This window comes from Dermacentor albipictus, chromosome 1 (genome assembly GCF_038994185.2).
Source record: "Dermacentor albipictus isolate Rhodes 1998 colony chromosome 1, USDA_Dalb.pri_finalv2, whole genome shotgun sequence".
Taxonomy (NCBI): Eukaryota; Metazoa; Arthropoda; class Arachnida; order Ixodida; family Ixodidae; genus Dermacentor; species Dermacentor albipictus.
In genome coordinates, this window is record NC_091821.1 from 334,336,959 (window position 1) to 334,351,698 (window position 14,740).

At 43.2% G+C, this 14,740-nt stretch overlaps 1 protein-coding gene across 1 annotated transcript in view; it reads left to right on the forward strand.

Moving 5' to 3' along the window:
- LOC135915058 (inner centromere protein B-like) overlaps positions 1 to 14,740 on the forward strand; it is a 57,464-nt gene that overhangs the window by 35,201 nt on the left and 7,523 nt on the right. The window contains exons 10-13 of the mRNA XM_065448041.1: positions 243 to 305; positions 2,125 to 2,207; positions 7,096 to 7,383; positions 10,909 to 11,051. Of these exons, the coding sequence (XP_065304113.1) occupies positions 243 to 305; positions 2,125 to 2,207; positions 7,096 to 7,383; positions 10,909 to 11,051 (577 nt within the window). The remainder of the gene's footprint in view (positions 1 to 242; positions 306 to 2,124; positions 2,208 to 7,095; positions 7,384 to 10,908; positions 11,052 to 14,740) is intronic.

Consider the following 14,740-nt stretch of genomic DNA (forward strand, 5'->3'; position numbering starts at 1 on the left):
AATTTTTCTGCATCATTTTATTCGAGCTGCCGGTTAATTCAATCAATTTCGTTGTTCCTCTTAGGGTCGATGTAATGCAAATCAACTGCGTTTAATTATTTTTGTTTGTTGCATGCAATAACAGGAGGTCTCGCGCTCAAGTCTTCTGACTGTGAGATCTTTTTCTGCATTTAGGTCTTCTTTGAAACATATATTCCAGGTTTACGAGAGTAAAAATTTAATAGAACATTTTTCTGATGCAGTTGAGCATAAGCAAGCCTCCGAAGATGGCCAGGAATGCTTGCGCTGATGCAGTGGCCGCAAGGGTGAGTAGTGTCTTATGTTATGGGCATCGGGCATTTCTAGTACAATGAAACATTGGCATGTAGTAACGTGCTAACTTGGGCTCGATGGTACATATCTGACGAAAACGAATATCAACGCTGGACAATGGAACATGACTGAGACAGATGAAGCGCGTCTGTCAGTCACGTCCCGATGTCCAGCGTTGTTATTCGTTTTTTTTTTTTTTTTTTTTTGAGATTTGCATGTGGCTTTTACAGCTCCACCTTGGAGGGCTTGCATTATTGCTTATTGCTTTTTTTGTTGTTCCCTCTTGTGTAACTTGTACCAAAAGGCAGTGAGTATACAGTAAATTCTGCTGAAGGGCTTGCACCGAGTACAGCAGTGGGGCTTATCGGTGAGTGGAACTCGTTTGAGCAACACAGTCAAACCTACTTATTGCGATATATTGGTTATAATGACCACATTTCAGTGCACTTGCAATTGTCTGAGCCTGCCTATTGAAAACACTTCCAGGTATGATGAACATATTTTAAATCGGCGTACTGTTACAACAAATGCTTCGAACCCGGTCATGGTAAAGAGAGGGCAATTGCTAAGTAAGCTCCGCAAAGTACATGAAGCAAGCACACACCGCATTGTGTGGGTCAGGTAGTGGCACGTGCACCGATGCAATAACGGATGCCATGATGGCGTCACTCTCGTTTTCACACTGTTGTCCCTGCAGTACCACATGCATTACGCCTGTTTCAGCAATTTGAAATTACCATCTGTGTCCTTCCATCATGGGAACAATGGCTGCTCAAACGTTGCTGTCGACGTGGCCTGAGTCAGAAAGGACACTGCACCACTCGCTGCCGCCACCCTATGTTGCAAAGGATCGGCTGTTACTACGACGCTGTTATCAGGAGATCACAATTCGGCTGCGCTTTGTTTACTCATTGCATATTGCTGATAATGGTTTGCGGTGACATTCTACCTTTGAAACAATGAATTTTTTCGCCCGAAGTGACATAGATAATGTAGTCTTATAGCTCTTGCGTCGCTTATACGCAGTCGTAATGCCAAAACCATGATGTCCAAGATCTTCACAGTATGGCGGCATGCCAACAGTAGTTTCTGAGTATTTGCACTTCCAGCCAACTGAAACGCTTTGATGTCTTGTGCAGAATACAGTCATGTCCTGCTGGTAGTAAAATATATCGCAAGCTTTCAAATAAAAAAATGGCAGCTGTGCTTGCAATTTCAAAATGACAGGTTATGGGAACCGGCTGCCATTTTGAAAGAGCTATACAACGCCGCGTTTCGTTCTTTAGGTGGATGTTTCTAACGGAAGTTTGCAACTAAGTATGGGAATGCAGCAGGAACAAAATTGACACTGAAAATCTGGTTTTCGGACCAAAGCACTGCGCTGCTGAATCATAACTGCTGACGCCAGCTTCAGTTTGGTTGATTTTCTAGCATTTCTATAGGCAAGTGCATATATAATGAACTTCTAATATAACGACCACTTTATGCATAGCTGTGGAGTTCATTATAAACGGGTTCGTCTGTACTGATCCTGCAGCGTTATTTTGAGCAAGAGTAACGGCAGTTGTGTAACAGCACGAGCAAAATTAAAACCTTATGAATGTATTACCTGGATGTTCAAAATGTGTGAAACATGTGTAGTCTGTCGTGAAGTAACAAAATATAAAGAAACGAGAGATGGAACAGGCACGAGGTGATGGTTATTGTATATGTAGCCTGCTGAAAGTACAATTTTGTTCCATTGTGTTTCAACTACATTGTTGCACTACATTTACTTTTGCTCTTCCCTTTTTGTCTCGTGCAATTTTACAGCTCATCTTCGGTCAGCCGAGTACGAGCCTTTCGCAGAAGGCAAAACTGAACAACAGCCTTCAGCAGCAGGCAATGCTAAACAGGTGAGAAAACAGTTCACCAGTTATCGCATTTCGTAAGGTTTTGTATCGGATGGCAACACAGCTTGCTTTATTTGTTCCTGACAAACCAAGCTAATAGTGTCTATTGGCTAACCTGTGCAATGTGTATCCGCACATTTATCGAACCACCACAAACGAATATAACCACAGCTACGCCTACTGCTGAAGGAGCCAGTCGAGCTTCGAAACATCCTTGTTTTTAATATAATTTTGGTTTTAATTTTGTCAGTTTTTAATTCAAGTGTGAAGGCTTAATGTGCGCTAGCTCTAGTAACTAAAACTACGACTGCTGGCCTTCATAGGCATGAAGGCTAATAGAACCCGCTCTCGCTGCACGCAACTACTCGCGACATCAGCGCCTCTCCAGGGGAGCTGACGTGTTCAAGAAATGGAATTGGCGACCTTTACATGTTCTCAATAGACTGCACTTCTTGGGCCAGATATACTCTACATAAAAAAAAAGTTGTAGCACAGTAGGGAAAAGAAGACCAAAGAGAGAAGGGGTCGGGGGGGGGGGGAGGGAGAGGGGGGATGAAACATCCACTCCTCCTGTACTGGTTTACTAATATCATGGCAACCATCTTTTGTTAAGGCTTGGCTCAGAGTCAGCTTCTGTGTATAATTTTTGTGTTTCCTTGTGTTTTCTTTCTTTTCTGTCCTGCAAGCTCTGTGAAGCACTTTTTAGCATTTACAATGATGGAGTTACAATAAAGACTGAAGTACAGTGGTCTTGCATGGGGAATTCCTCTCATAAAGAGACACTACAGGAAAATATCAAGTTACATACCTCATCTCTGTTGAAATCTATCTTAATTTTCTGTGTGCCAGTGTAAGACTTTGTTGCATGTCCCACTGCTGCCACTTGATTTAAATCACCTGCAGCAAGACTGAGGACGTTACATAATCTCCAAGTCACCTTTCTCACCTGCTCTTTCAACTGCTCTTGCAACTTGCATCAGTGGCATTCCTTAAACTGCTTACCTCAGCACATTCTGCCTCCCGTTTGCCTCATCCACCTCCTCTCGCTGAACGCAGTCAAGTATAAACCCCATGCAAGCGATCTTGCATGTGACGGCGTCAAGCGACGCGATGGAGATGGCTGTCGCGTTCGCTCGTCGCCTACAAGTTGTACCCCATGCGAGCGATGACTTCGAGCGACGTCTCCCCAGTGTTGCTGATATGAGGGCAGCAATATGGGCACCGAAACTAGCGTGACGCGCGCTTTATTAACTTAAGTTGATGTGTTTTACTGTAAAAAGCAGCATAAAATATTTCTGAAAGTCTTGCAGTAGGTTCTTATCCTTGCACGTATAAAAATTCAATCATTTGCTCGTTCCATGCGACAATCGGTAGTACTTGACTTATGTACATACAGTTCCGGCCTCACACTATTGGCTAGTAGTTCATAGCACTTCCGGGCAACGAGCGACGAATTCTAGATTTGCAGAACTGAGCCATCGCGCTACAAGACTGAGCAATCTGTTCACGTGACGGCCCGATTCGTCGCTCAAAGCCGTTGCTCGTCGCGGTCGCGCACAGAGTTGCGCCTTCAGGGTGGTCTCGTCAAAATAACCTCTTCCTCTTCACTACCACTCTCTCTCTCTCTCTCTCTCTCTCTCTCTCTCTCTCTCTCTCTCTCTCTCTGCTGCTGCTCACCCTTTGCTTGTACGTATCTTGCAGCTTGCCAGCAATGCCAGCCACACAGAATGCTTACATCACGAGAGATGTAGCATAGTTCATGCCAGATGGCAGCACTCCAATATTGTTTTCAATTATTTTTTTTATTTTTTTTTTTATTTTTCACGCTTACGAAATTTGTTCTCACCACAAATAACGAATTCGTTATTGCAGAAGCCTAATTTTTCAATCTAGCTCGACCTAGTATTTTTCTTTAGTGTCCCTTTAACACCTTTTATTATTTATTTTGACATACGTAACAAGAGTGAGGAGGGAAACAAACATTGAAAAAGTAGGAATGCAAAAAGTCAAGGTGAAACACGAAAATGAGTTATATGCATTATGACAGCAAAGCATCGATCAGTACATCTCTTATAAAACAAACAAAAGAAACCAAGAATGCAAACAGAAATGGAGAAAGGTGCGAGTTGGGTGAGTTGGTGAAAGTTCATTTTTAAGGTGGCGCCGCAGAAAGAAACCCAGACACTAATAGGCATGAAACACAGTTCATGAAAGTTCATTTTTAAAGTGGTGCCACAGAAAAAAAAACCAGGCACTAATAGACACGAAACACAGGTTCCATGTTTTGTCTGTTTTTTCTGTAGTGCCATTTTCAAAATAAAAGGACATTACATTAACAATTGCCAATTTTCTCAATAAATGTGGTTGATGAATAAAGCAAGTGGCACTAGGTAAGGAGTTTCAAATGTAGACAGAACAAGGAAAGAAACTGTATTCGAAGATTTTGTGGGATAGAAAAGAGTGACAGTAAGGTCACAATGGGCAATGAGTAGATGAACGGTTAGCGAAAGTTATCTTCTTGCCTCCACAGTCACATGGGGGCATGTTTGGGCAAAGGGTGGGTAAGGTACAATGCATTCACTTTGGCATTTGCACCTGTATCATGGGACTGAAGCACATTCTTAAGGCCAGAAAGAAAAGTCTTTCTGTGCAGGGACATTCACTATGCTGCAAAACATAATGCAGAACACAAGCAGCTAGGTAGTACATGCGTGTTACCGGAAATCCAACTCGCACAAAACTTCCGCAATGGGAGAACATGAACAGTAATTTGCACTTAGTAAGAAATTAAAATGCGTACATGCTTGCTTGCTTGTTTGCTTGTGCAATAGTGCCAGCAGCCTTGGCATCCATGGCAGGAGTGTTAAAGGTACATGAAAAAGTGCAAAGTTGACACAAGTTGTCAGTTCAGTGTGAGAAGTACCATCAAAAAGCTCAAGAATAACAAAGCAAGCAGACTGCAACAAGTATGACAAAAGGTTGCATGCACACAAGGCGCTTCACCTAACCAGCGAAAAATAGGAAACAAAATCAGAAACCTGATATAAAGACCCTTACATATGGCATATGGCATACATATAACTTGGCATAGGACAAACCAAGATGTATGCACTAAAAGATAAGCAGCGTGATATCATCAGCAATCTCGAAGATATAGTCAAAGCAGCGGAAGAATTCTATACTGACCTTTACAGTACCCAGACGACTCTGGAGCGCTCTATTCAAAATAATAATGAACAGTATACAGGAACTCCTCGTATAACTAAAGATGAGGTCAGAAAAGCCTTGCAAGGCTTTAAACGGGGAGAAGCGGCAGGAGAGGATGGAATAACAGTCTATTTAATCAAAGATGGAGGAGACACAATGCTAGGAAAACTGGCGACTCTCTATACGAAGTGTATCGATTGCAAGGGTCCCACATAACTGGAAGAATGCAAACATTATACTAATCCACAAAAAGGGCGACGTTAAATAACTAAAAAATTACAGGCCCGTTAGCTTGCTCGCAGTATTATACAAAATATTTACCAAAATAATCTCCAATAGGATAAGGACAACACTGGAATTTAGTCAACCAAGGGAGCAGACTGGCTTCAGGAAAGGTTACTCTACAATGGATCACATCCATGTCATTAACCAGCTTATCAAGAAATCTGCAGAGTACAATAAACCTCTCTATATGGCTTTCATAGGTTACGAAAAAGTATTTGATTCAGTAGAGATACCAGCAGTCATAGAGGCATTGCGTAATGAAGGAGTACAGACCGCTTACGTAAATACCCTAGAAAATGTCTACAGAGATTCCACAGCCACCTTAATTCTACACAAGAAAAGTCGAAAGATACCTTTAAAGAAAGGGGTCAGACAAGGAGACAATCTCTCCAATGCTATTCACTGCGTGCTTAGAAGTATTCAAGCTATTAAACTGGGAAGGCTTAGGTGTAAAGATCGACGGCAAATATCTCAACAACCTTTGGTTTGCCGAAGACATTGTTCTATTCAGCAACAATGCAGACGAGTTACAAATGATTCAGGACCTTAACAGGGAGAGTGTAAGAGTGGGACTGAAGATTAATATGCAGAAGACAAAAATAATGATAAATAACCTGGCAAGGGAACAAAAGTTCAAGATCGCAAGTCAGCCTCTAGAGTCTGTGGAGGAGTAAGTTTACCTGGGTACACTAATCACAGGGAAGCCGGACCGTGAGAAGGAAATTCACAAAAGAATAAAAATGGGTTGGATCGCGTACGGCAGACATAGTGAGCTCCTGAATGGGAGCTTACCGTTGTCATTGAAAAGGCAGGTGTACAATCAGTGCATTTTACCACTGGAAACATACGGCGCAGACTTGGCAGCAGACAAAGAAGCTTGAGAACAAGTTAAGGCCCGTGCAAAGAGCAATGGAACGAAGAATGCTAGGCATAACTTTAAGAGGCGGAAAGAGAGCAGTTTGGATCAGAGAGCAAACGGGCATAGACGATATTCTAACAGACTTTAAGAAAAAAAAAATGACGCTGGGCAGGTCATGTAATGTGCAGACTGGATAACCGTTGGACCATTAGGGTAACAGAATGGGTACCAAGAGAAGGGAAGCGGAGTAGAGGACGGCAGAAGACTAGATGGAGTGATGCAATTAGGAAATTTGCGGGTGCTATTTGGAGTCAGTTGGTGCAGCACAAGGGTAATTAGAGATCGCAGGGAAAGGCCTTTGTCCTGCAGGGGACATGAATAGGCTAATGATGATAATACTGATGATGATAGTGTTTAATTGAAATGTTTCAACAAAGCCTTGTTTAATGTAGATTCCAACAAGTGTGTTCGATCTGCCATCTTTTTTCTTCTACCCTACAGCAACATGTAAGATGTCTCCATTTTCCTTGTTTATTCTAGCCTTTCACAGTCACTAAGAAGCCAGGCAAGCTTTCTGCCCTCCCCTGAGGAGCCTCAGGCAGCGTCTGACTCGCAGTCCATCACAGCCCTAGTTGAAAACACACCAGAGAAGGCATGTGCTGCTCTGAACGTCACCGTAACACTGTCTTCGGAGGACAAGCCTGCAGCAGCCCTCAGCGAGACATTCACTGTGCCTTCCACCGATCACCTTGAGGCCAGTGTCACAAAGACACCATCTGCAGCAAACTCCACGTTTGTAAGGACCAGTGGCCCTCCAAGGTCGAGCGGGTATGATAGCATCTATGTACTTTCATTGGCATGCTCACTTGCCTCTATAATGTTACACAAGTGAGCTATTTGGAGCCACCTGTGTAGTTTCACACATTTGTAGACTTTGTAGACATGTTCGTAGACCAAAATAAATACAGTAAAACTCAGTCGTAAAATCCGGGAAAAAATTCGAGATAAGTGGAGTTTCGAGTTAAGCAAAATGCCGAAAATTTGCTGCAATTGAAGTCTGTGTGGCCCATCTGCAACGCCAGAGCGTCTGCCTTCTCCATCATCATTTGTGTTGTCACGGGGAGGTTGGCTGCGCTGACATTCTGGAGCCACGACATGCGTGCTGCTTCGACGTCCGGGAAATTCGGGAGCGAAATCCGCTTCGGCTTGATGGAAAAGCTTTGCTCGAAGCCACCCAAGACCTTCTGCCGATTTTTTAGATTTTTTAGTACTCTCGAAAGCGTTGAGGAGGGGATGCTGAATTCTTTGGCTATGCTTGTTTTGGACCTTCCTGCTTTCTCCACTTCCTTTCTTGATTAATGAGTCTTTTTTCTCCAGCATCAGAGATTTACACTGCTTGGGGCGGGACATCGTCATCGTCCGTTAACTACACCACACACATGCACACAACAAAAAAAATCGCAGTCAACGCGTCATGCGCATAGCGCAGCGAAACAGAGATTTAACGGAAACGTACACGCACAATCACCTAAGAGCACTCGCACATGCGAAATGCGGTGGACTGGAACCCGCTGGAGCGACTACCCGATAAAACCCATGAGCCCACGCGCGCAAGCGGCGCACACCACGTGACTGCTTCCAAGGTTACTTGACGCGGTTGACAGAAAATGGCTGCGTCCGCAGGAATTTTGTATTCGCCCTTAGATCGTGACCGTGTTCGGCACTTAGTAGGAACCAAGCGCTTGCTCGGAGCCTGTATCACCTTTCAGTAAACGCATTTGCCTTCAGCCATCCCAGTCAAAATTTCGAGATATCCATATTACACCCGAAAAATGCTTCGAGATAAGCGGGAGCAAATACATGACACCTATGGGTGGGGAAGGCGCGGTGTGGAAAACTTTCGGTTTAACCGATATTTTGAAATATGCGAGTTCGAGTTAACGAGGGTTTCCTGTATACCTGAGAAAATACAGTGGAACCCGGATATATCGAGCTCGAAGGGTATTGCTAAATAGCTCGATATGTCAATAATTCGATATATAAAATTGAAAATTTGATACAAAATTCAAGGGGATTTTACAGCTGTTTGTTATACACAATTTTTTATATCAGGGTTCGATATACCCGGGTTCGACTGTATACTACAATTAAGCCTCACTATAACAAACTTCAATATGAAAAAATTCTTGATATAACAAGGAATTTAGCATTTTATACCTTGTCTACAGAAAACCATGTATATTGAAACTCAATATAAGGAAGTCTTCCTTCTTTTGCACTTCTTTCTGCAGCCGTAGTAGCTTCACCTATGGAGAAATGTAGCCTCTGTACTCGTGGGGATGCCACACAGTCCCGCTTTCTGGATGGAGTTGTTTATGCGCGTTTGCACTTTGAAATAGTTCAGGTGTCCGCCTCAAGTGAGACTGCTGCGGTGTCTACGGCAAGGAGTGTGAAAACAAACACACAAGAAACATTGTGCTTTGAAGCAACATAGAGCTTCCTTTTTGTGAATGGTTTTCTCAGTGTCAGCGTCTGCTTTGGAATGGGAGGAGGACAGGCTTTGCCTCTGCAGAGGATGCCCACGCGCTCCCCGTTCGGCAGCGTTCCCCACTTGGCGGTGGTTGTGCCCTCCGGTGGGATCATGGGCATGTCCAGACCTCCTGTTGCATGCAGGAGATGCTAGGTTGCATATTGTGACTGAACAGTGCAGCCAAGCTGTCTCTCTCTCTCTCTAGCGTCTGCATTGCCTGCGTCACTCGGGGTGCTTCGGTGGTGCATGGTGGCAGAATCTATGGAAAATAGCAACAGCATAGGCTGAGAGCCCACGACATTTTCTTGGGTAGCTCAAACGATGACAACTTAAGAATTGATGGGTTGATGGGCGGAGTGGTTAATGTTGTGGATTTCACTATAATGGCCTCTCAGAATAATGGAACGATTTTTGGCGGTCCCGCAAGATTCGTTATATTGAGATTTGACTGGAAATGTGTCACTCTTAAACTAATATTTCATGGCGACATGGCTCACGGTAAATGCACGACTGAGCAGGTACTGCTGTTCGAAGATAATCTTTGACGCCAACTTCGAGCACTGGGTATATGCCACTCTATCTGTGGTGATCTTCAATGAACCTCTTTAATGCGAACTTGGGTTTCTGGGCATGTGCCAATAGGCATGTGGCACTCTTCAATGAGCATCTTTGACACCAACTTACCCGCCACGGTTGCTCAGTGGTTATGGTGTTAGGCTGCCGAGCACGAGGTCGCGGGATTGAATCCCGGCCACGGCGGCCGCATTTCGATGGGACGAAATGCGAAAACACCCGTGTGCTTAGATTTAGGTGCACGTTAAAGAACCCCAGGTGGTCGAAATTTCCGGAGTCCTCCACTACGGCGTGCCTCATAATCAGAAAGTGGTTTTGGCACGTAAAACCCCAGAACTTATTCATTTATTTTTTTTTTACACCAACTTGCATTACTGGGGATGTGCCACTCTGCAATGACAAAAAATATTCCTTAAATTTCTCCCATGCTGAGCGGAATTGAACTCGTATCTCAAGGACAACAGCTCTATGCATTAGCAGGCTGCGCCACAAATGCACTGGGTATGTGCCATTCTTCAATGAACCTCTCACGAACCTGAGTCACTCAGTATGTGCCACTGGCAGTGAGGGTACCGATGCGTCAATTGCACTGAACTGCACCGACAGCTTTCTTTCTGCAACAATATCAAATAATGAAACTAAGCAGTCTTCTTCCTCTTCTTTCTTTCTTTTTTTTTTTTTGCGAAACAGACTCCACGGAACCTTTATATTTTGCTTAGCACTTTAGATATGAGAAAGTGTTCTGTATTTGATTCAATATTCAAAAATCACTTTTACAAATCGGAAATTATGCTACTAATGTAATTTTCAAATTCATGACATGTGCGACTATGGTGTTACGCTGCTAAGCACGAGGTTGCGGGATCAAATCCTGGCCACGGCGGCCGCATTTCGATGGGGGCGAAATGCAAAAACCCCCTTGCCAGGTGCATTGAGGGCATGTTAAAAAGCCCCTAGTGGTGAAAATTATTCCAGAGTCCCCACTTCGTTGTGCCTCATGATCAAGTCATGGTTTTCGCACGTAAAACCCAAAAATTTAATTCAGTTTATGGCGTGTGGTATGGCTGTTGCACTGAGCTTGCCGAGTATTTCTCCTGCATTAATTTTTCCAACTTCTGCTTATAGGTCCACTTATGTCCATAATACTCCTGCAAAATTTTGTGATGGTTTTCGCTCATTTTAGATAGCGTTTGAGCATCGCATGGGAGTTTTGCTTTATCTTCTGTACATGTGAATGCTTTCACCTCCAGGTATGATATCACACCGCACAGGAGCGAGCTTCCGCCAGAGCCCAACAAGGACAAAGACAACTATGACATCAACGACCTTAATTCTGGCGATGAAACTGATGATGATGAGAAGCCACGCAAGGAAGTTCCTGCCTGGGCTAAAGGTGACTGTTCCCTAACTGAAACTGGCCTCTTTGTATGCTTGAAAATTCGGCACCATCCGCCCCCTCTTCCTTGTTTCCTCTTCCAAGATATTCAACTCCATTTTGTTGTAAATTCTTTTGTTAACATTGTCAATAATGGTACATATAAAAGGGGACATAAAGCACTTTTGGGGAAATTTTGTGTAAAGGTCAGTTCGTTTTACGACTGTCCACCGAAACTCACACTTTCGCTCAGTTTCTTGACAATTCCGGCCAAGTGGATGTCATATTTCTAGATTTTCAGAAAGCTTTTGATTGAGTTCCACACAGTAAACTTCTCCAAAAACTTGAAACTATTGGTCTTCCTTCTTTCGTTGTTAACTGGGCTTCTGCTTATCTATTTAACCGATTTCAATATGTAAATACCGATGGTCACTGTTCTAGCAAACTTTCAGTCACTTCTGGTGTTCCGCAAGATGTTTTCCTTGGACCACTACTGTTTCTTATCTACATTAATGATATTAGACATCACTCATCCTGTTCAAATTAGGTTGTTTGCCGACGATTGTGTTTCGTTTCATGAAATTAATGTTCCAAGTGACCTGGTGTAACTTAATTCTAACCTGCGTAATATTAGTGAATGGTGTACTAAATGGCGGATGAAACTACATAAATGCTGACAAGACAGTATTCATGCTGATCACTAACAAAAGAAGCAGTCATTCCTTTTCATATAATCTTCCCGCTCACCATCTTTCAGAGGTCAAAGAACATAAATACCTTGGAGTAACACTAAAATTAATATTAATGCACTTGAGAGAGTTCAGTGCAAAGCTGTTTGGTTTATATTTTTCAAGTGTTGTTCCACTGACTGCCCATCTACTCTAATGGTTCAACATGACATAAAGTCGTTTGAAGCTCTGCGCAGAATACAAAGGTTAAAATTCCTCTCTTTACTAAAAAAATGAGTAATTGTCAATGGCTCCCGATTTGTATCTTATACCGATAATGTCCAGGTCAACACGAAACAGGCACACTGAAACGCTAACACCTTACTTTGCCAGAACAAACATTTTCAAATTTTCTTTTTCCTTGCATACTATAACCAAGTGGAATCAACTGCCATTATCTTCACTCGTTGACACTGATGCCTTAGAACAGGCCATTCTGCAAATTGATGTTGTTGTTCATATCGTGCCTTGTACTTTTTGATATTGTACTCATGGTGCTCCTCCCGCCAGGGCCCTTCACTGGGCCTGCAGTATGTTCTAAATAATCAAAATAAATAGAAATTTTTCAGGCTACCTTTCAAACTTAAAGAACTTGAGCAATGCTATAAGGCAAACAGAACAAGTATTTAATTTCAGCAGTTTCGACTGGTGGACCAATCTTCATCAGGGTTTACAACAAAATGGCAGTTCGGCACTGATAGTGAAGACACCAGCCTGCATTAGGCATCGCAACTTAAATATGAGGAGCAGCTGCTGTTGGGTCAATCAAAGCTCACAGAATTAGAAGCACTGGAACTGGTAAAATACGAGGGAAAGAAGAATGTCAACATCTAAGAAAAACAAAGAAAGAAATGCGAGCATGACGATGTCCCAATGGCCATCAGAAGTGATTCTCAAAGTCATAATCTTGAATCCAAACCAAAAGATTGTCCTGAAGTAACCAGCGAAAAAAAGCATGAGACAATGGGCAATACCTCAAATGTCATGAACTTGATGAGAGCTCATTGCCCAGTGCACAACTAAATCTAGTTTCGAAAGGTCTAACTTTTTGTCCGGCATCCGGTAGGATGAACGAGTTTGAATTGTTCCTAGAGCTAGATGATTTCACGAGAAATTTACGCCTAAGGGAGTACTTCTGGGATCGTACAACTGCAGAGGGGAGTCGGGATCAGCTACCTGGACTCTCCGATAAATCATGGACACCTGGTGAGGCACGCGATAAATATCTGGACATGTACATTTGTGCGGTTCAAGAAGACATTGTAAAGGAGTGCGAGAGGCATGGTCCTGTCTGCTGTAACCTCTCAAAAGAGGAAGAGGGAGCGCTGCGAACCTTGCGTGACAAACGATTATCATTAAGCCAGCGGACAAAGGTGGCGCAGTAGTGGTAGTTGACTGGAGTGCTTACATAGCCGAAGGTTTCCGTCAACTGGGCATCTCCTAATTTTTATACTGAACTCCCAAGCAATCCTACTGAGAAATTTGAAAAGGAAATAAAGGACGTCCTCACCATTCTGCTCAAAGCAGGGAAGATAACCAATTTAACATTAAAAGCCTTGATACCGAGAAACTCTGGCCCCGGCCGTTTCTGCTTACTACCCAAAATTCACAAAATAAACAATCCCGGCCAGCCTATCGTTTCCAGCAATAGAACAGTGACTGACAAAATACCCAGCTTTATTGGCATTCTCATTAAGGACACTCTAACTTCATTCCCCTCGTACATTAAAGACACAAATCACTTCCTTCAGGAGGCATCAAACCTGGCTGTACAGGCAGGGGCTACAGGCAGGGGCAGGGGTTACTTGGTCATTATGGATGTCGCATCTTTATACACCAACATACCCCACGCTGAGGGCATAACTTCCACAGTTTCAGCTTACACTGGCTCCAGCCAACCTAGCCAATTAGAGAAAGATACAGTTCAGACTCTTCTAAATTTAGTGCCTAAATATAATCGCTTCGTGTTCGAGAACAAGCATTATCTGCAAATCAGTGGAACTGCCATGGGAACGAAGATAGCGCCATATTATGCAAACCTCTCTATGGCATCGTTAGAAATCCCCTTCCTCGCAAATTCGGCCATAAAACCAATATTTTACAAGCGATCCTAGATGACGTTTTCTTTGCTGGGCCAACAGTGAACAAAGTCTCTTGCACTTAATTTCCATTTTCTATTCTCTGCACCCGTCAATTTCCTTTACACACAACTTTTCCCAAGATGGTATTCACTTCCTCGATGTCACTTTGTCACTGAGTGGCGCTTGCATTTCCACGTCCCTATGCAAGAAGCCAACAGATCGTCAGCAATATCTGCATTTCTACAGTAGCCACCCCCATCACTGCAAAACAAGCATCCCCTGCTCCCAGGCCCACAGACACAGAAGAATCTGTTCCGAATATGCACAATTTGAGAGACACGCAGAGGAACTAAAATCCGCTCTTGTACGAAAAAAATATCCTCCACAAATAGTAGACAATGCCATTGAACACGCCTGCAGCTTAGGTCGAGCACATTTGATGGGAGAAAGGGCGAGCAATACCAATACTCAATCAGATCTGAAGTTGGTCCTCACACACACTACCGGTGCTGCACGGGTCAATGCCATTATCAACCGCTATTTCAACATCGTGAAACAGAGCATCCGACTCGTTACTATCTTCAAGCAGCCGCCTCATTTGGTATATAGAAGAAACGAAAATTTAAGGTATTTGTTAGTCAAGGCAAGGACCGTGTCAGAAACCACGTGCTCTCAAGGTATGTCGTCACATGGCAACAACCGACATAGCTGAAGCATCGAACTCGTCCTTTGTATATAAAATTTTAAAAAATCTTAACTGTAATTCCAGTAACGTCGTGTACAAAATTCGGTGCTAGATGTTTAAGCAGGAATACATCGGACAAACAGAGCCCTTTTTGTCTGTGGTTCAACAATCGCTGCGCGCATGTGAATAGTTTCCTGAATTTACCCTTCTCCA